This window comes from Silurus aristotelis (genome assembly GCF_946808225.1).
Source record: "Silurus aristotelis genome assembly, chromosome: 17".
NCBI lineage: Eukaryota > Metazoa > Chordata > Actinopteri > Siluriformes > Siluridae > Silurus > Silurus aristotelis.
Window position 1 is genome coordinate 3,073,405 of NC_139590.1, and position 21,167 is coordinate 3,094,571.

General features: G+C 39.3%; 1 protein-coding gene across 8 annotated transcripts in view; it reads right to left on the reverse strand.

Annotated features, from left to right (window-relative positions):
• The window catches only part of LOC310740307 (syntaxin-binding protein 4), a 30,413-nt gene that overhangs the window by 2,361 nt on the left and 6,885 nt on the right, over window positions 1-21,167 (reverse strand). For 2 of the 8 annotated variants that reach the window (XM_083566911.1, XM_083566907.1), the window contains exons 2-21: window positions 17,628-17,701; window positions 14,548-14,643; window positions 11,977-12,046; window positions 10,751-10,825; window positions 8,773-8,852; window positions 8,551-8,674; window positions 8,241-8,382; window positions 7,993-8,099; window positions 7,757-7,886; window positions 7,607-7,673; window positions 5,618-5,706; window positions 5,440-5,536; window positions 5,231-5,358; window positions 5,053-5,145; window positions 4,017-4,082; window positions 3,671-3,850; window positions 2,969-3,085; window positions 2,675-2,724; window positions 2,474-2,583; window positions 2,271-2,328 (exon numbers count right to left, since the gene is read on the reverse strand). In XM_083566911.1, the coding sequence (XP_083423037.1) occupies window positions 2,271-2,328; window positions 2,474-2,583; window positions 2,675-2,724; window positions 2,969-3,085; window positions 3,671-3,850; window positions 4,017-4,082; window positions 5,053-5,145; window positions 5,231-5,358; window positions 5,440-5,536; window positions 5,618-5,706; window positions 7,607-7,673; window positions 7,757-7,886; window positions 7,993-8,099; window positions 8,241-8,382; window positions 8,551-8,674; window positions 8,773-8,852; window positions 10,751-10,825; window positions 11,977-12,046; window positions 14,548-14,643; window positions 17,628-17,701 (1,953 nt within the window). Of the gene's footprint in view, window positions 1-2,270; window positions 2,329-2,473; window positions 2,584-2,674; window positions 2,725-2,968; window positions 3,086-3,670; window positions 3,851-4,016; window positions 4,083-5,052; window positions 5,146-5,230; window positions 5,359-5,439; window positions 5,537-5,617; window positions 5,710-7,606; window positions 7,674-7,756; window positions 7,887-7,992; window positions 8,100-8,240; window positions 8,383-8,550; window positions 8,675-8,772; window positions 8,853-10,750; window positions 10,826-11,976; window positions 12,047-14,547; window positions 14,644-17,627; window positions 17,702-17,856; window positions 17,913-21,167 lie in introns of those variants that run through there. The other 6 variants (XM_083566910.1, XM_083566906.1, XM_083566912.1 and 3 more) reach the window with 4 other exon arrangements.

Here is a 21,167-nt window from a genome sequence, read left to right on the forward strand (position 1 = left end):
ACTGGCTAGGCCATGCCAGAACCTTGATATGCTTCTTACAGAGCCACTCCTTGGTTATCCTGGCTGTGTGCTTCGGGTCATTGTCATGTTGGAAGACCCAGCCTCGACCCATCTTCAATGCTCTAACTGAGGGAAGGAGGTTGTTCCCCAAAATCTCGCAATACATGACCCCGGTCATCCTCTCCTTAATACAGTGCAGTCGCCCTGTCCCATGTGCAGAAAAACACCCCCAAAGCATGATGCTACCACCCCCATGCTTCACAGTAGGAATGGTGTTCTTGGGATGGTACTCATCATTCTTCTTCCTCCAAACACGTTTAGTGGAATTATGACCCAAAAGTTCTATTTTGGTCTCATCTGACCACATGACTTTCTCCCATGACTCCTCTGGATCATCCAAATGGTCATTGGCAAACTTAAGACGTGCCTGGACATGTGCTGGTTTAAGCAGGGGAACCTTCCGTGCCATGCATGATTTCAAACCATGACGTCTTAGTGTATTACCAACAGTAACCTTGGAAACGGTGGTCCCAGCTCTTTTCAGGAAATTGACCAGCTCCTCCCATATTGTAGTATTAAGATCGACTATAAAAACAGTGACCTCACTAATATTCCCAGAGAACAGTGACCTTAACAACGTCCTATAAAAATCTGCACACTCAGCAATGTTAATGTACACATTTAATCTAAATAGCCAAATTCTAAAATATATCCTGGATTCCTGGATTAGTCAGAATGCTTAATATAATCCTATTTGCTTCAACTTTATGCCTTTCAGAAATAAGCCTGCCACAGCGCTTTGTAAAGCCTCAGTCTGAGCGTGTGAGGTATACGGAGAGACAGCGCTGCACGCCAGAAGATTATTTCGGAGTTTTCTGACAGCGACATGAGCCGAAACCAACGGATATTTTGCTGCAGAGGGAAAATCTGAAAGTGCGTTCGTCAAACAAATGGGCGAAGTAAGACGGTGTTTTAGGGCCACGTTAAAATAAAGAAAGAAAGAAATATAAAATTACAAATATTACTAACATTATAGATATTTTGAGAATTAGGAGAGAAAAGTTGAAATATTTTGAGAATAAATTTGAAATCATTTGAGAATAATGTCGAAATCACGAGCATAAAGTCGAAACAATAAGACTAAAGTTAAAATATTTCAAAACTAAAGTCGGAGCTACAAGATTAAAGAGGACATGTTTCGAATTCCAAAATCGCAAGAAACGTTTTGCTGTTTTATATAAAATGGATGTGTAGGATTTAGTACATTTAAATTCGGCTTAAGCAATTATACGTTTTAATTAAGTGTAGATTAAAAACATATCTTTTTAGCAAAGCCTACACATAACAGGTCTCACATCATAACCTTGTGCTCCAGAACATCTGATCACATGCACATTATCAACTTGTGCTGTTAATATCATGAACAGCAGCTACGCTAATTTCTAACTTATAATCTTATCCTCCGGTACTCATGTTAGTTCTCACTCTCCAGTGTTCTGTAGTGTTTTAAAGACTATAATTACACGCTTGATGTCACCCAAATGAGGATGGGTTTCCCTTTTGAGTCTGGTTCCTCTCAAGGTTTCTTCCTCATAACATCTAAGGTAGTTTTTCCTTGCCACAGTCGCCACGGCTGCTCATCAGGGATAAATACACATCGTTCACCTTCACTGTTGATTTGTGTAAAGCTGCTTTGAGACGAGGTCTTTTGTGAAAAGCGCAATAAAACTATGGTTACATCTGCGTGCTATTCGAAGAGGAAATGTTTCTCAAGATGTTATGAGAATACTAACTTTCTTTTCGGCTTCTCCCGTTAGGGGTCGCCACAGCGGATCCTCCGCACGTTTGATTTGGCACATGTTTTACGCTGGATGCCCTTCCTAACGCAACCCTCCCCAATTTATCCGGGCTTGGGACCGGCACTAAGAGTGGCTGGGGATGGTTCCCTGACCGGGAATCGAACCCGGGTCGCAGCGGTGGGAGCGCTGCATCTTAACCACTAGACCACCAGGGGACCTCTCAAGATGTTATGAGAATGATGATGATAAAAGAAATCGACCCTGAAAGAGTTCAACACTGCTTGAACAATGCTAAATGTCTCTGATTTTTTTCTCCTATTGCTACAGTATGACTATTATGGTGAGTTTAACTTTTTTCGGAGAATATTGAGACTCTCGTATTGCTACAACTTTGATCTCGTAATTTTAGTTTTTATTGTATTTTGAATGTGTAAAATGCAAAAATATATATATATATATTACTAAACTTACTCAGCCACACACTCGAACCCTGGACCGGTGATGGATCTCTCAGTGATCTGTGGTAATGCTGCATTGAGAGAGAAAAGAAAAATAATGAACAAACTCATTATAGATGCAAAAAAAACTGACTTTCTAAATTTGGGCCTTTTGAACTTATTGAAGTCTATTATGAAAATGCGATTTTTCTCTATATTTTTGGACGTGTCACTCACTGTGATCATCTGCACATAGAGAGCACACCCTCTCTATCAGCTCTCTGGCTTCAGCTACGAGCTGGTGGGCGGAGTCTGACATTTCCAGATTGTCTATTGCTGGCAACGATCTGGTGGAAGGGGAGGGGCTTGAGTTCAGCACATGAGGAGTTAACGGGATTAGAATTTTTGTTCGCTGTAGCTTATTTTCGAGTCACTCACCTTTTCTCCATCGCCAATAAACTGCCACTGGTCAGGACTTTATGAACATTCTGTTAAAACAAATATATCGATTTTTATAATGAAAACACTTTAAGACAAATCAGAAAACTAGCGAAATCGATGGCACTACTATAAAACATCCTTTAAGCCATCATTAAAATAAATATTAACTAGTCTGGAGAAACATGTCAATATTACAAGCTGCACCTTCCAAATGAATTCACGAATCAGCTTTGTTTCCGCTCATAAAACTCATAAAACATTATTAACGGTGTTTATCTGCGTTTTGTTTACATGCGCGAAGCTGAGCAGCTTTTTGTTCGAGATTTCCAGATGTTTCCTGGTGAGTTCGGACTTTCGTAGCTGACTGTGGAGAATGGAAAGCCTCTTGTTCAGGTCCATCATGTCTTCCTGAAATGAAAAAAGATCCCATTCATGATCTGATTGCTGATTACACTGTATTCTGAGAAGCTGAGATGATGGAGAGAAGAAAGGTAGACATGTGTGTTCAGGAGACCAAGTTGAAGGGAAGTAAGGTAGGTTTATGGATGTGGTGAGGGAAGACATGCAGGTAAGTTGGTTTAAAAGAGGCAGATGTAGAGGACAGGGGGGTATGGAGATGAATGATCAGCTGTGGCGCCCCCTAAAGGGAGCAGCCGAAAAAGATTAATGGCTGGATAGATTGATTAATAGGTGAATAAATGGATAAATGGAGATATGGTTGGACTGCTGGATGTAAGTATGAATGAATAGAGGAATGTATGAATGATGGAGGGATTAAAGAAAATATGGAACGATCGATTGACGATAGATGAATTCTGAATAGATGAAGGGACTGAAGAATGCAGAAGTGAATGGATAGATGAATGGAAATAGATGGATGGACTAAGAGCTATATAGCTAGACAGGAAAATGGATGAATTAATAAAAGGAAGTTCAGGATATACAGACGGATGGACAAAAGAATGGACATTGAGAGTCTTGCTGAGGCTTCACCTGTAAACTCGTGTCTTTCTTTTCAGCAAGTTGGTCCTTCAGATCTTTGATTTCAGCCTCGAGAAGCTGAATGACCTCCTCATAGTCCTGTTCAGCGCTGTTAGTCTGCATCTGAACAGCCTCAGCCTCCTTCAGCCTGCTCTTCAACATCTCATTCTCCTCCAGTGTGGTTTTGGATTTCTGGAACACACACATACACAAATGGATTATTGGTATACACACTGATACACACACATTGATATAATTATGGATGTTACATACTTGTAAAGAACCTAGTAGAAACCTAGTAGAACATAGCGAAACCAACACAATACACCAGAAAGACATCATGAACGTTTGTGTTTACCTCTGTGGTTTTCTGAAGTTCCACCTCCAGAGGTTTTTTAGTGTCGTCTGTGTCATCCAGTAAACCCTGAAACCATAGAAGGATTTTCATAAACATCTCAAAACATAACTTCCACATCCACTTTTGTTTCAGCTCGATAATAAATGACAAATGGATGGATAAACGGATGGATGGAGGAATGGATCGATAGATAAAACAGGTTCCCACTGTGGGATAAATAAAAGTATGTCTTATCTTATAAATAGAATGATGGAAGGATGGACAGATAGAAGGACTATTATAAAAATGGAGGACAGCTGATTGGATGGATGGATGGATGGATGGATGGATGGATGGATGGATGGATGGATAATAGATGCTAATGGAGGGACAGACACACTTATGGATGAATAGATAGGCAGACTGAAAGACGCATAAAAGGTGCTAATGGAGGGATTGATTGGCGGATTTTTGTATGGATGGATAGAAGGATGGATAGATGGATAGTCATAGAGCAGACAAAGTCAAGTGGCTATTTGGATGAATGGAAAGATAAATTAATAGACAGAGTGATGTTTGTATGTATGTATGTATGTATTTATGGATGTATGGATGGATAGATGGATAGATGAACAGAATGATGGATAGAGGAACATATAGATGGATGAACTGGTAGATAGATGGACAAATAAATGAAAATGAAAAGTTGGATGACATGTAGACAGGCAGACAAACAGACTGATGACTATATGGATAGGAAGATGGATGGAACGATGGATGGGTGGTCTGATTAATGAATAATAGGTGCTAATGGATAGATGGATGGATGGATAGATAGATACACTGATGTATGAATAGATAAATAGATAAATAAACGGACAGACTGATGGATGGATATATAGATGGATAGATAAATTAATAAAATGATGAACAAAGGGACAGATAGATGGATAGACTGATGGATGGATGGACAGACAGATGGATAGACAGGTGGACAGCTGTCTATATAGATAGATGAATGGATGGATGAATGGATGATTGAATATATATATTTGACCTTCATCTCTTTCATGTGTGTCTGCAGCTGCTTCATCTCGGACTGGAACGGCTCCATCTCCTCACTGCTGTAGCTGCACTCCGACTCACACGTCTGGAAGAGAAAAAAATGTCATTAAATACAAAAAGAAATTTAAAAAGAAATCCGGTACAAAATCTATCAGAAGCTGTGGTCTTACAGGTGAGTGGAAGGCCGACATGTCCATCAAATTCGCCGCCTCGTGATAGGAGAACATGAAGGGTCCCTTTGCGAGCCCCGCCTCCTCCAGTTTATCATGGTACACGTTACGTGTGACCTCCACAAACTCTAATTGACCGAAATAAGCTGGCTGAAGGTACAGAAATATTATCAACATCAAAACACTTACATTCATGAGAGAATATTCACCTCCATAAGACACTGTCCCTTGAGGATCTGTGGACAAACTGTCTCTGATTTTCCTCCTGTTCTCCTCCGTGACTTCCAGGCCGAGGTAAGACAGAGCCTGAGGACAGATACATAAACAATCATTCTTTTAGCATTAATATTGGTATTGTGAAGGTCGGATTCATCTCTGAAGGCTCACCAGGTCGAGCTTTTCAGATCGCAGTCGGATGTGGGGGTCCAGCGAGACTTTGGGTTTGGATGCAGCGCTGTTGTTCTGTGTGGTCAAAGCTGCTGAGAAAAAAAAAAGCACACCACAGATATCAAAAGTTTGGAAACATCTAGTCCAAACAACAGTAGAACTTGCATAAGATGGAGAACAGGAGGGAAGATGTGATTAGACTGCCCTCACCCATTGATATGTGGAATCTCTGGATGTTTATATATTTGTTTGGTCAGAGTCAATCTCTATACCCTTACATGAGTTTGTTGCTTAAAAACAAAAGGAACATGTGTTTCTCTTAAAAACCATAAAAGTCTGTGTTTTCACACATTTCCAAACTGAGGGAAAGAAAATAAAGCAAACCGAAAAGTATAGGGGAATAAAATTGTAATAAAAAAAGAACAAGATTTTGTGTGAATAAAGTGAGAGCGATGAGATGAAAAAGAAAAAAGAAGGTATTATTGAACAAAAGAAGAATGAGAGACAAGAAGAGCAAAAGCTGAAGGATGGGATTAGAAAGGGGGGGGGCAGACAGATCTAAACAAAGTAATGAAAAACGTTGGGAAAGAGTAAAAGATAAAACTGAAAAAGTTGGGAACATAAGAATGTTGTGAGGATTAGAAAAACAAAGAGATGAATAAATGGGTGATAGACAGACAGACAGACAGACAGGCAGACACACGATAGACTCTCTCTTCACTCTCCACTCAATATAGACTCTCTCTACACTCACTATAGACTCACACTATAGACTCACTCTAGACCGACTCTACACTCAATATAGACTCACTATAGACTCACTATAGACTCTCTCTACACTCTCAGTATAGACTCACTCTACACTCACTATAGACTCACTCTACACTCACTATAGACTCACTCTACACTCACTATAGACTCACTCTACACTCACTATAGACTCACTCTACACTCACTATAGACTCACTCTACACTCACTATAGACTCACTCTACACTCACTATAGACTCTCTCTACACTCACTATAGACTCACACTATAGACTCACTCTACACTCACTATAGACTCACTCTACACTCACTATAGACTCACTCTACACTCACTATAGACTCTCTCTACACTCACTATAGACTCACACTATAGACTCACTCTAGACCGACTCTACACTCAATATAGACTCACTATAGACTCACTATAGACTCTCTCTACACTCTCAGTATAGACTCACTCTACACTCTCAGTATAGACTCACTCTACACTCACTATAGACTCACTCTACACTCACTATAGACTCACTCTACACTCACTATAGACTCACTCTACACTCACTATAGACTCACTCTACACTCACTATAGACTCACTCTACACTCACTATAGACTCACTCTACACTCACTATAGACTCACTCTACACTCACTATAGACTCACTCTACACTCACTATAGACTTACTCTACACTCAATATAGACTCACTATAGACTCACTATAGACTCTCTCTACACTCTCAGTATAGACTCACTCTACACTCAGTATAGACTCACTCTACACTCACTATAGACTCACTCTACACTCACTATAGACTCACTCTACACTCACTATAGACTCACTCTACACTCACTATAGACTCACTCTACACTCACTATAGACTCACTCTACACTCACTATAGACTCACTCTACACTTACTATAGACTCACTCTACACTCACTATAGACTCACTCTACACTCACTATAGACTCACTCTACACTCACTATAGACTCACTCTACACTCACTATAGACTCACTCTACACTCACTATAGACTCACTCTACACTCACTATAGACTCACTCTACACTCACTATAGACTCACTCTACACTCACTATAGACTCACTCTACACTTACTATAGACTCACTCTACACTCACTATAGACTCACTCTACACTCACTATAGACTTACTCTACACTCACTATAGACTCACTATAGACTCACTCTCGGTTTATTATAATCCTACCTGAGACGTGAATGTCTGCGGGACTGACGTCAGGAGACAAGCACGGTGGCGTGTCTTCTGGTCGAACCTGTTACAACACAAGATAGAACCAGATGTTGCTGCTGTTGTGTTTTTCTCCAGAAAAGCGTTACTTTTTAATCCTGTGCTCACCTGAGGACATGTGACGTGCACTTTAAACCTGCTCTTGGCTCCGGCTCTCTGAACTCCGCTGTGTAGCGACGTGCTGCAGGGAAAATGGCCTTTCAGTGGAATGAAGGCAATTTCCACCATCGGCTCATGGCTTCAGGGGGGGAACACAGCAGAGTATCAGACATCGACTAAAACCTTCAGTACGGGGTATGATGGTACGGTTTGGGTTTAAATGCACGGGAACACACGATGTTCACCTGAGTTTCACTCTGCCAATGGCGTTTTTGGCCTCCTCGTGAGTGACTCCGATTAGAGACTCCTTGTTAACAGCTATGAGCTGATCTCCTGCTTTGAGGCGTCCATCCTGCATGCAGAAAGAACATAAAAACATATCATCTAACTGCATTAAATATGTTAAACACCTCAGCCCTCTATGTCACACATGGCGTTGCAGTCTTCATCATTTATTTCCATACACTCTCATTAGAATGGAATGTTGGGTTACCCTATGGCAGTCTTCTCCTGACACCACTTCCTGTATGAACACAGCCGGACCGTCTGGTCTGTTAGAACCTCCACTGATCGAGAGGCCCAGAGTCCCATAGCGAACCACTGAGATCAGCTGGATCACACCTTCACCTGGGTGACTGCACACACACACACACACACACACACACACACACACACACACACACACACACACACACACACACACACACACACACACACACGTAAATAGCATGGTGCTTGCATATGCATTTCTGTCCGATTCAAACCCGTGTGTGTGTGTGTGTGTGTGTGTGTGTAAGATATACCTGAGCGAGCGCAGTAGCTGCCCTGTGTTACTATATGCATTCTGAGTAGCAGCTGGACTGAGCAGGAGAGGACTCTGAGATCTGGACGAGGACCCCGATGATGTGCTGTCCAAATATCTGCCTGCTTTAACACAGGAAAGCAAAACGTCCAAACTTGATATGATAAGATGATTTTTGTAGAAAAAAAGCACGAATCAGAACAGAGAAGAACGAGAGACTCACTGTGCTGAATGGGGGAGTTTCTCGTGGAGCCAGAACTGCCGTTTGGGCCGTATTTCTCCATCAGCTCTGCAAACTCTTTCCTTGGAGGAAAGAAAAAAAAAAAGATTGCAACCGCATATTTCAGCTTTTTATTTAATGCGCCTCAAACTGTTTAAAAGCCCAATTTCGCATGAAAACAGAAAACATTTCATGAACCCATGAACAACTGAGGACATGTACCATTTTAAAGACAAAAGAAGGTCATTTATATTTTATAACTATGTTAGTTATCGAAGCCAACAATGAGCAGGCAGAAGGTAACAAGAAGTATGGGGTTAACGTGGAAGAGACAGAGGGAGTCAGTGATGTAAACATGACTGCTCGTGTTCTATATGGTGGCTGTTCTGCCTGGATACGTTCATTAGATTACAACATTTGAAATCTGTTTTGTATTAATATATTAATATAATGTGAGGTCCAACATTTTGACCCTGGAGACTGCAAACCTTCGTACCCTTCGCTTGAGATCTTTAATCCTGTAAAACGCAGGTTAAATACAGAGCACGGATTAAAGACTACCCCCCCCCCATCTCATCCTCTTAGATTCCCTGCAATCTGCTCTCTTTCTCGCATATACTCCAGAGAAACAGAGTAATCTCATCCTATTGCGGTTACCACTGATGCGTATACAAAACGTATATGGATATTTATTCACATTACCGTCAAAAATGAAAAAGTTTAAGTATATATATATATATATATGTGGTCAGAAACCGGAAACTGGAATTAGCTCGAGTATAAATGCACCAGCTAACTCCGAGTTGCAACATAAAACTGCAATTGGAGCATGTCAGTGGTTCTCAAACTTTTTTCTGCCATTCACACTTTGGAGGGGGGTGTTTTTTTAAACCCCACCTGTCCTCCATAATCACAAAAAATGGTAATAAAATACTTCATGTTTAAAAATGTCCAAATTATTGGAATATTAAGTTCAACATCAACAACATCAAACAGCATCAAGTTCAGAAACAGAGAAATAAAAAGTGCAGTTGTTTTAGGAATCTTAACTGATGTTTTAATGCACTTATATTAATGACCTAATTGTTTGTTCTTTTGAGAACCACTGGAGTATGTTAATGAAACAATAATTGTTACCTATCTAAGAGTAATTTACTTTTACGTTTATGGCATTTGGTGAACACTCTTATCTGGGGGCTGGGATTTGAGCTCATGACCAGATATCCACTTAAAGGTTAGTGTTATACCAAGTACCATGGGCTTGTCACTGTAGTTAGCTAGCTTGGCAGTTATTCACCAACTTTAGCACTATAAACCTGTTATAAATTCAGGATTTAATTCAAATGGACTGTCTTGTGGGTTAAACGATGAATCTGTATATTATTTGTGATGAACCATTTCAGATAACACTGAAGCACTGAACCACACAGTGACGTGTGGTAGAAAAAAACCTCAAAAGGTGTTCTGTAGAACTCTATGTTAGGTGTAAGTATCCCAAGAACTCCTGAGGAACCACATGGTATAAGAAAATCCATGATATGCTCTCATAAAACAAGGGTTCCTCTAGGGCTCTTAATATAACTAACTTCTCCAAATTTGTAAAGAGGTTCTATTAATAACAATTTCTAAAATTATAATCAACCTTAAGATGGAGAAACACTTTAGAGTGGAAGACTTTTTTTTGGAACGTAATGATAATGTTCTGGATCGTTGTTCCATCTCATGGTTGCCTCGTTCCTGCCTTCCAGCCACGCCAAATGATCACTGCTTTTACCCTCTGTAGCCACATCTAGCTTGGTGTAATAAATATGTCTGTGTAGGTTGGACTTTGTTTGATTGAAACATCAAGCTTTTGCATGCGTATACTCATTTTTATTTACCAAATGCATATTGTATGAACATCTGAGCTCCGGTGGTGAGTAATGGAGTCAAACAATGTGAACCAAAGACCAGTGTACCAGTACTGGTGTGTGTTAGTTACCGAGCTTCCCCGTCTCGTGCTATCAGAAGACGCATGTGATTTGTGGACGAAGCCGCTCTGAGAATATCCACTGCTCTGAAATCATAGAGGTGGGAAGAAAGAAAGAAAGAAAGAAAGAAAGAAAGAAAGAAAGAAAGAAAGAAAGAAAGAAAGAAAGAAAGAAAGAAAGAAAGAAAGAAAGAAAGAAAGAAAGAAAGAAAGAAAGAAAGAAAGAAAGAAAACTCACATTCAATCAAATAAAATGAAATAAAGCAAATACAAGAATTCACAATTCATAGATAAACAGATTGGAAGAAGGATGCAATTTTTGCATTTTATTAATTTGAACTGAAAGATATTGTAGACACTATATGTCCAAAAAGTATTTGGGCAACTGATCTTCTCCAATCTGTTACCCCAAAGACAGAGGCAAAAAAATAAAAGTGCGCGCGATGCATCGTTTGTAACAGATTTGCGTCGGTACAAACCAATATATTTATATATAATTATTAGCATTAGTGCTATACATTTATCATTTAGAAAGTGACCAATAATCTGTGACCAATATTTGATATGTAGATCGATTTCTCCTCGTTTCTGGAGGACATTCTCTCCTGCTGCTGCTACGTGAATGTGACGCATCAACACTACGGAGAACGAGGCGTATCCTGAGAGTCACATAGAATACAGATTAACATGGCAGAGGTAGAGCTGCATCTTTCTGCAGACACATCAGGAAAAGAACGTCTGGTTTGAAATCGGATCGCACTGCATCATAATAAGGGTGAATAGTATCGGTATCGGTAGCTGCTTCATATGTATCTTTAATGTACAGTATCGTTGGCTATGCATCGAGATGTGAATCGCATCGACCTCAGTTATGAAGATGCACATCCCTATCGTATACGACATCTTTGCCTGTGACAGCATGAACTTTTCCCAGCCACACAAACTAGGAGCCCTGAACCTGTTCCAGCATGACAAGACCGCCGTGCACATAGATCTTGTGTGCTATAGAGCTTTGACCTCCACAAGCACACTCCAAAATCTAGTGGAACATCTTCCCAGAAGAATGGAGGATATTATATGAGCAAATGGAGACTACATGAGGAATGAGATGTTTAAAAAGGAACAAATACCAATCTTATGGTCAGGTCAGTGTATATACAATCTATAGTTATTAAATCTAAGTTATCTCCAACTGAGCTGAAATGAATCAGTGTAGCTCGGTGTGTAATGAGACGCACCTCTCACTTGTTACACCAATCAAACTTTCTCCATTCACCTCCAAGATCTGGTCTCCAGGCTGCAGGTGTCCTAAATTTTCAAACAGTGAGGACATGAAGTTAATATTTTATTGACATGAAGCATGAAATATTGCACAATCATCAATTAATCAATCAAATAATGGCATGTAATGTCAAATGATTGCTTTGCTATAGTTTTATCCATTTCGAATTATATTTAGAAAATTACCTACACAACATCCACACACACACACCATAAAAGTTGGCTAATCCAGGTGTTAAAACAGGACAAACTAAATGTATAGGGCATTGATCTATTCTAGAACCTTCTCTCCAGATGTAGGTCAGGTTCACCTCACTGTTCTTTTTTTTTTTTTTTTTTTATCTCTTAAGTGAAACCATGTCACAAGTGTTTAACATCAGCTCGCTTATTTTTAGACATGATAAAGAAAAAAAGGGCTTCAGGGATTTCCAATGTCTGCAACGTCTGGTTTTTAAGGACATGACCGGAAAACGTCATACTGTCGTTCGAATTTTGTTTGCGGATGTGTGATGTGTGTAATCCTGCTTGCTCCTGAGAAACAGCAACGCAGACAAACCTCAGATCAGATAGAAGCCACAGCACAAAACGCTCAAACAACTTAACTGTGGTAGATATTTACAGCTCTACAGCATTTGGATCGTGCCTTTATCCAGAGCGATTTACATTTACAGTTATAGAGCTGAGAAATCCAGGGTTAAGGTCCTTGCTCAAACCGATGACCTTCTGATCAGAAGTCCAACATTTTATCCCTTGAGCTACCACTTCCTCCATTACTTCGAGTCGAGTCGGCTTTATTGTCATTTTAAACATGTACAGTGCAGTACACAGTGAAACGAAAGAACGTTTTCCCAGGACCAAGGTGCGACAGCGAACAACATAAATGAACAAAAAGGAACGCAAGGAACACAGGAACGCTACACATCACTCTAAACTGACAACACGTGCAAAATTTAGTGCAAAAAGGGGAGGGGCAACATGAGACGAGAAAAAAGCAGTAGCACAGCAAAATTGGTTGTCCGTATACAAATCAAAAATAAATACTGTACACGTAAACATTTGTGTGGATGTAACATTTTGGTGCAACTTAAGTGTGCAAACAGAGGGTTGACAAGTGCATGTGACAAGTATGATGCACATTCCACTTTTTATTTGGGTTTATTCATAACTTTATCCATAGAAATCAGTCCACGAGATAAATAATGTCACTGGTTAATGACTTTCCTGCAATAAAATATATAGATTTTAAAGGGACAACTTTAAAGGAATTCATATTTATGGGCATAATACTGGCCTCAAAATTGTATTCTGGATTTTTTATGAAGGAATTTTCAGCATTTAAATATCAGACAGCGACACCTGGATTCAATAATCCTCCACATCTGAGCTGATATTGCACAAGAACAATATAGTCAAGCTTCTAAAGTAATTTCTAGTGTCAAGACCACTTAAACCGAGACTAAAAACAGAGTGTGTGGAGACCAAAGACCAAAACAGCACTCCTTCAATTCATCTAAAAGGTTCATAGAAGACTAAAAATAACCATAATAATAAAAAGTCATTGTAAAGGTGAATTTTGTGTAGGAAATTTTCCTTTGGTTTCTATGAACAAACAAATATAAACACCAAGCAGCTGAAATGAACATCTTTATCCACTGCTTATTCAGTTACATTCAATTATATTTAGTTTAGTGCTTTTTTCAATGGAAAATTGTCCCAAAGCAGTTTTAAAAAAATAAATAAATTACGAAGGAAAATGTTCATAAATTAGTCCATATAAGTTTATTCCTAATGAGCGAGCCAGTGGTGACAGTAACAAGGGAAAAGTCCCGAAGATGGTCTGAAGATGCAACCTTGAGAAGAACCAGACTTAGCCAGGAACCCAGGAACCAAAAAGTCTGGACTGGTCTTGAAATACACCCTCAAGTCCACTTAGAGTGTGGTTAAGACAGAGACAAGACCGAGACCTTTAAATAAAATGGTCTCAAGACCATAAATAATATAATATATATTATAACAATATAATAAAAATTTTACCAATAAATAAGCTTTTAATAAATATTTGTGACATGCATGAATAAAATATTTAAGAAAAATAAATAAAATATATTATGGATAAAATATTCAGCAATGTCTGGGAGATTCTTTAAAGTTCTATATATTATGTACTCCGTTCGAATTTAATTCTGTGAATGAATTTGTAATTGTTTTCCCCCTGCGTCGATGTTGTGCTATACTACGTGCTCGCACAGACGATTCAGCCTGTAATAATTAATTTGATTTTTTGCCGACATGCAAAATTCAAATCCCGACCGCCGTGTGTCTGTTCTGCACTTATTGATATGATTTTTTAGGTTTATTGATTCAAAATCCTGTTATACATTTCCCTCCATATCTTTGTGTGATGTTCTGTGGCTTTAATATGTTATGAGGAATCTATTCACGACTACCTGGTGTTGTCGTCGTCACTTAATGGGTGACTATGAAAGATGCCTGATGAATTCGAAACACAAAAACTGCGAATAACGCACCATCAGAGGAAGCAAGGCCACCTGGTAAGATTCTCTTCACATACACTCCAAACTCTTCTCCTGTTGCTTCTTTGACACCCCCAATGACTTTGATACCTGCAGAAAGAAGATAAGGAACTGCAGGGTGAGTAATGATGTAGTAAATAGATCTGTGTGTGATGTTGTGGAATAATAAACAGCTATAACAAATTTCCACAAACTAACACAAACAACTCTGTAACTGATGCCATATGGGCTGTAAAGTCTGCTCTTTGTAGTTCTGGGGTGCATGATGAGACAGGTTAGTGGAGAAGGTGGTAGCTGAGGTGAGTTAAAAAATCAGCCACACCAAGCTGCCATTTCTGGGCCCCTGAGAAAGGCCCCTAAGCCCATAGCTGCTCAGTTGCATGAATGAGACAAATGAAAATCGCTCTGAATAAGGGCATAAATGGACTCAGATTTACAGAATCCCACAATTTATGGCTGCCGAAGTCTGTTTTTAGTGTTTAGATTCAAGATTTAAGAGTTTGTGATTCCTCTAAATAGCCTAAGACCAAAAAAAATTACAAGTGTGCAAAGATATGAAATGCAAGAAAAAAGTGTGTAGAGTTAAAAACAACATCATAGAAAGGCATGTGCATTGTGGTATTGTCATTGTTCAGGGGTGTATGTGCGTGTGCAAAATATGTAAAGGTAATCTAAAGTAGATTGGGGCTACTAAAATTCAGTTTGCGAAGTTCACACACTGGTTCCTCACACCAGCGCGTGTTTTCCCTCAAGAACGTGTTCTAGTTTACTAATATTTAAATTAGTTTGATGATCTGAAACATTCAAGTGTGACAAACATGCAAATAAAATAAGCATTAGACCTGTTTTATTAGAGGTTTGTCCCACCACCACCTCCAGGTACCATTTTTAACACAAAGTGCTTCCAAAAAGCACAGGAACTGTTTATGTTCACAGAATCCAGGTGTAAGTTGTGTCTCAGATCGCATGCAATAATGTGATCTATTGCTAATAATAACTGATAAACTACAGCATCATCATCATCATCATCATCATCACAATCGTCACCCCGAGGTCAAATTTTAAATGTGAGAATAAACTTCAGAAATACTGTAATATATGTAGAATTTTTATAGAAATATCTCATTCCTCTGGCTTATGTTCCTCACACCAGTGCATGATTTCCATTTTTCTTTTTACATGATGAAAAAGCAAACACACACACACAGTGTAAAAGTTTTAAAAGCTGTCTCTCTGAGACTGTGTTTGATGTCGTATAATGCATTCCGCTGTGTAAGTGCATCAGTGTGTGTGATTGCGGTGGGTTTAATACACAGCGATGCGTGTGCGCTGTAAGCAGAACAGTGTTAAGGAGCTTACCGCTGGCTCACGGAGCTCGTGTGTAGAGAGAGAGCTTGAGAGTCAAAATAACTACAGTGTATGATATTTTAGAGCCTCATATGCACAGTAATTTGGATGAAATACAGTACAAACAGTTCTTGGGATCTACAGTATCTATAGCAAAAGGTTTGTGGACACCTGACCATACATGGTTGTTGACATCCAAATTCCAGATTTATTTCAGGTTGTTTTTGGTAGTGTATGTTTAGAGTTTCTATCCAATCAGATTTCAGCCATCACGTGTTCCCAGGGTTATTAGGCCTTTTAGCAGGTGCACAATAACATCATTTCCACATCCTTCAATTGGTGCACAGGAGCACGGTCATGTTGAAACACGATCCAGCTTGTACGTTCCAGTGAAGGGGAATAGTAACACTACAGCATATGATGACATCACCCTTCTTCTTCTTCTCCCATTAGGGGGCGCCACAGCAGATCATCCGTCTCCATACCCCTCTGTCCTCTACATCTGAATCTTTCAACCCAACTACCTGCATGTCTTCCTTCACCACATCCATAAACCTCCTTCTTGGTCTTCCTCTTTTCCTTCTTCCTGGTGGCTCCATCCTCAGCATTCTTCTACTGATATACCCCGTGTCCAAACCATCTTAATCTCGCCTCCCTTGCTTTGTCTCCAAAACGTCCTACATGCCCTGTCCCTCTAATAAACTTGTTTCTAATCCTGTCCATCCTCGTCTCTCCCAACGAAAAGCTCAACATCTTCAGCTCTGTGATGGTGTATATTTAACCAATGTAGTTGGTTGAATATACGGGGGACGTCCGGGGGGCGTCCACATACTTTTGGCCTCATACTGTATAAATGACTAATACTTATAACTTATACTATGAATTACTAATGTACTGTACATAAATGTATTAGTAACTCTATACTATATGGTGTACTCAAAGAGTGTCAAATGTAGCACCAATATATATAATGTGTGTTCAAACGTGGTTTTGATCAAGGCAGAAAGTCACGATACAGGAAACATATTGGACTTTGTGGAAAAAAACATTTTCTTTCCGTTTTTTTTCTGTCATGAAATGTACAATCTACAAACGTACTGTATTGCTAAGGTGGAAAGTTACCTCGAAGATTAAACCGGTTGATATAATCATTACATTAATCACATTGTGGGGGTGAATGAATGAGGGATGAAAAGACTGAAGACATTTGTCAAAGGATGCTGAAATAATTAGAAGAGTTGAAACCTGAAGAAGATTAAATATTTAAAGGTAAAACACACAAACACACATTTATTTACACATCTGTATTACTCAAATATTAATATTTACTAATGTAAACTATTCCATAAAGTTTTGTTCCATTTAATTTTATCCATTTAATTTGTGCCAATTTGAACAATGACTAGAATAGAATTTTTGAAAAAGTTGATTGCGTTAATTGGATTCATTCTATTTTATTTGCATTTTTTATTTATTTTATTTAACATAGTTTTAAAAATGTAAACTGTTGATGTTCACAAATGTTAATATTAATAAACTGCATTAATTAAAACTGCCAAACAATAATATTCTATATTTATTGTTACATATGTTACATATTTATTTATATATATAATATAAATAATATATACACACACACACACACACACACACACACACACACACACAGGTATATATTTCACATAAAGAGAAAGCATGCTAATGTCTGTTTTCCCAAATATTCTTACCTAATCCATTCTCACAGTCTGAAAACTGCATCAGATGCACAGCTCGATCTACTCCATACGGCCCCATCAGCGTCCTGCAGTGAGAAGAAAAAAGTGGAGAAACTTTTACTCGGTTTGTTGCGAAACATTCTTTACTTATATAAAGTCAATGTAAAATAAATCTCCAACCAATGTCCAATATCCTTCCCTGTGAACTGTGAAGGTCAACAGACACAAGAAACATCCTCACCAGATACCCACAGAAACCACAAGAGAAATGTGTGTGTGTGTGTGTGTGTGTGTGTGTGTGTGTGTGTGTGTGTGTGTGTGTGTGTGTGTGTGTGTGTGTGTGTGTGTGTGTGTGTGTGTGTGTGTGTGTGTGTGATGGTCTGTGATGCAAGGTTAACAGACACAAGGAACATACTCACCAGATACCCACAGAAACCACAAAAGAAATGTGTGTGTGTGTGTGTGTGTGTGTGTGTGTGGTGTGTGTGTGTGTGTGTGTGTGTGTGTGATGGTCTGTGATGCAAGGTTAACAGACACAAGGAACATACTCACCAGATACCCACAGAAACCACAAAAGAAATGTGTGTGTGGGTGTGTGGGTGTGTGTGTGTGTGGGTGTGTGGGTGTGTTGGTCTGTGATGCAAGGTTAACAGACACAAGGAACATACTCACCAGATACCCACAGAAACCACAAAAGAAATGTGTGTGTGGGTGTGTGGGTGTGTGTGTGTGTGTGTGTGTGTGTGTGTGTGTGTGTGTGTGTGGGTGTGTGGGTCTGTGATGCACTGTACTTCCCATCCTGTTCCCAGTTCCTGGATCAGCCCTAGTGTTTCCTGGGTTGCAACCCATGACAGAAGTGTGCATGAATTTCATTTTTCATGCCTTGTCACAATTTAATTCACTCAAAGGCCACAGTTCGGGTAACTGATAAACAGACAAAGAATCCATCCAGTAACGTCATCACAAAATAAACCAGTCACTGATCCAAGAAATGATTTCCACAATGTGCTGCCAAGTGAGACTTAAAACTGAATATTGTAATGATATTGTTAACCATGTTACACTCCAATATCCTTCTTCTAATGTGCACAAGTACAAGTGTGTTCCTACCAGTGGCAGACCTTCAGGGTCAGCCAGGTCTCCTCTGCTGCGCTAAACCATATCCGAATCGCTAAATAAATATTAGTATCAAAGTACATGACAATAAAACTGCTGCTTTAACCAATCACATTTCGAGTTGGTGACACTTGGGTCATCTAGCAGGCGTGTTAGACTATCACTGTGTGTGTGTGTGTGTGTGTGTGTGTGTGTGTGTGTGTGTTACAGTTAGTAGTGTTAGACACTAACCAGGAAGTGGCTAATGGATAATGCTAGTGCTATGAATTCTATAAAGTTTTGATGAATGTGCAAAGAAAATCGTATTTCCAGTACGGAGCGAGTCGCCACAGTGACACTGCGCCAACTCTAGTTTCTTTTTTATACCCCTGACATTGTTGTGTATGTTTTAAGTTTAATTCTTCTTCTTCTGCTTTCGGCTTCTCCCGGCTTTCAAGTTTAATTAGAATAATTTAAAAAATGCACTCAAATTGCGAGGCGAAGACCAAACAAACTTGTGATCCGCCACTTAATATATTCCTGAGGAATGTACCAAAAAAAATTTATAAATAAATTAGAGGAGTCAATGTGCAGCTTGTATAGCAGTATAAATTTACTGTCCTTTAAAAATATCTCAACATACAGCCATTATTGTCTAAATAACTGGCAACAGAAGTGAGTCCACTCTTAGTGATAACAGTCAAGTTTATTTCTATGGCACTTTTCACAATGGACATTGTCTCAAAGCAGCTTTACAGAATTTAAGAATTAAGGTGAACAAACCAGATTCAAACAGGGAAACCCATCCTCACGTGGGTGATATCAAAAGTGTGATCTTAAAAACTATACAGAACACTGCAGAGTGAGAACTAACATGAGCACTGGAATGTGTGTGATTATGAGTAATGTCCTTTCTACAGTTTTATACAGTCAGTTGATGTTATGGAACCAGGAGCTACAGAGCAACTCATAAAATAGCTCAGCATTTGAGATCATCGTAGATCCAACACCAGCTTCTCCTTGCCAGAGCTTTTAAACACTCAAATAAGTCCAATGTACAAACTCCACATGAGGTAAAATCCAAATGGTGTATGTCAGTGCTCAGACCGTACGCCACACACTGCAACAAGTCGGTTTGCAGGCCGTCGTCCCAGAAGAAGCCTCTTCTGAAGCTGCTCACAAGAAACCCTCAAACAGTTTGCTGAAGACGACATGTCCAAGAGCATGAATTACTGAAACCATGCCATGTCTTCTGATGGGACTAAAATAATCTTGTTTGGCTCAGATGGTGTTTAGCATGTGTGGTGACGCCCTGGTGAGGAAAACCAAGAAAACTGTGTCTTGCCTACAGTGAAGCATGGTGGTGGCAGCATCGTGGTCTGGGGATGCATGAATTCTGCTGGTACTGGGGAGTCATTGAAAAAAAAAGGATTCCAACATGTACTGTAACATTCTGAAGCAGACCATGACGCCCTCCCTTCAGAAACTGGTCCGAACTGCAGTTTTCCAACATAATAACGACCCCAAACACATCACCAAGATGACCACTGCCTTGCTGAGGAAGCTGAGGGTGAAGGTGATGGAGTGGCCAAGTATGTCTCCAGACCTAACCCTTATGGCTGAAGCGCCATGTGTTTAACATCCAGCAGCTCTGTGATGTCATTATGGAGGAGTTTAAGAGGATCCCAGCAACAACCTGTGCAGCTCTGGTGAATTCCATGTGCAGGAGGATTAAGGCAGTGCTGGATAACGATGGTGCGCACACAAAATATTCACACTTTGGACACAGTTTTGACATGTTCACTAAGGATGCACTCATTTTTGTTGCCATGTTTAATGCCCTGCTGGCTTTCTGATAATATAATTAAATATAATTCAATTATTAAATTTAAATAAAATAAATATTACAGCACATTATATACACATAAAGCAAATACAGAAATAAAAGCTGTGGTATGTTAAAGTTTTCTCAAATAAAATTACATTATAATGATTAATAGATATATAAATTATTATTCTTTTTTTTTTAAAGCCTCTAATGTAAATATATTATGACGCAGACCAAATCCAGCATTGTGAACTTAGCTCTGCGCACAATTTGCGCAGAGAAAATAAACACTCATCTGCTCTTGACTTACAACAACAACGACATACACGTAAGACCCACATGCTTCATACCGATTTAAAAAACGACCCCTTATGATAAACAAACAAAAACGCAATTTGGATTTATCGTGTTTTTATTAAGCGCGAACTAATTGTTGCGTCGTTTCGCGCAGGTTTAGCGCATTGCTGATTCTCTGAACGTCGCCGCCGACAAACGAAAGCTGAAGCGATGATTAGTTTCTCGAAAAACACGTTTTTTGGAGCAAAAGTCAAATGTACACATTTTTTGGAGTTGAATTCAGAATAATACACGTGTGCAAATCAATTCCAGCTTCTTTACACTGTTTAAAG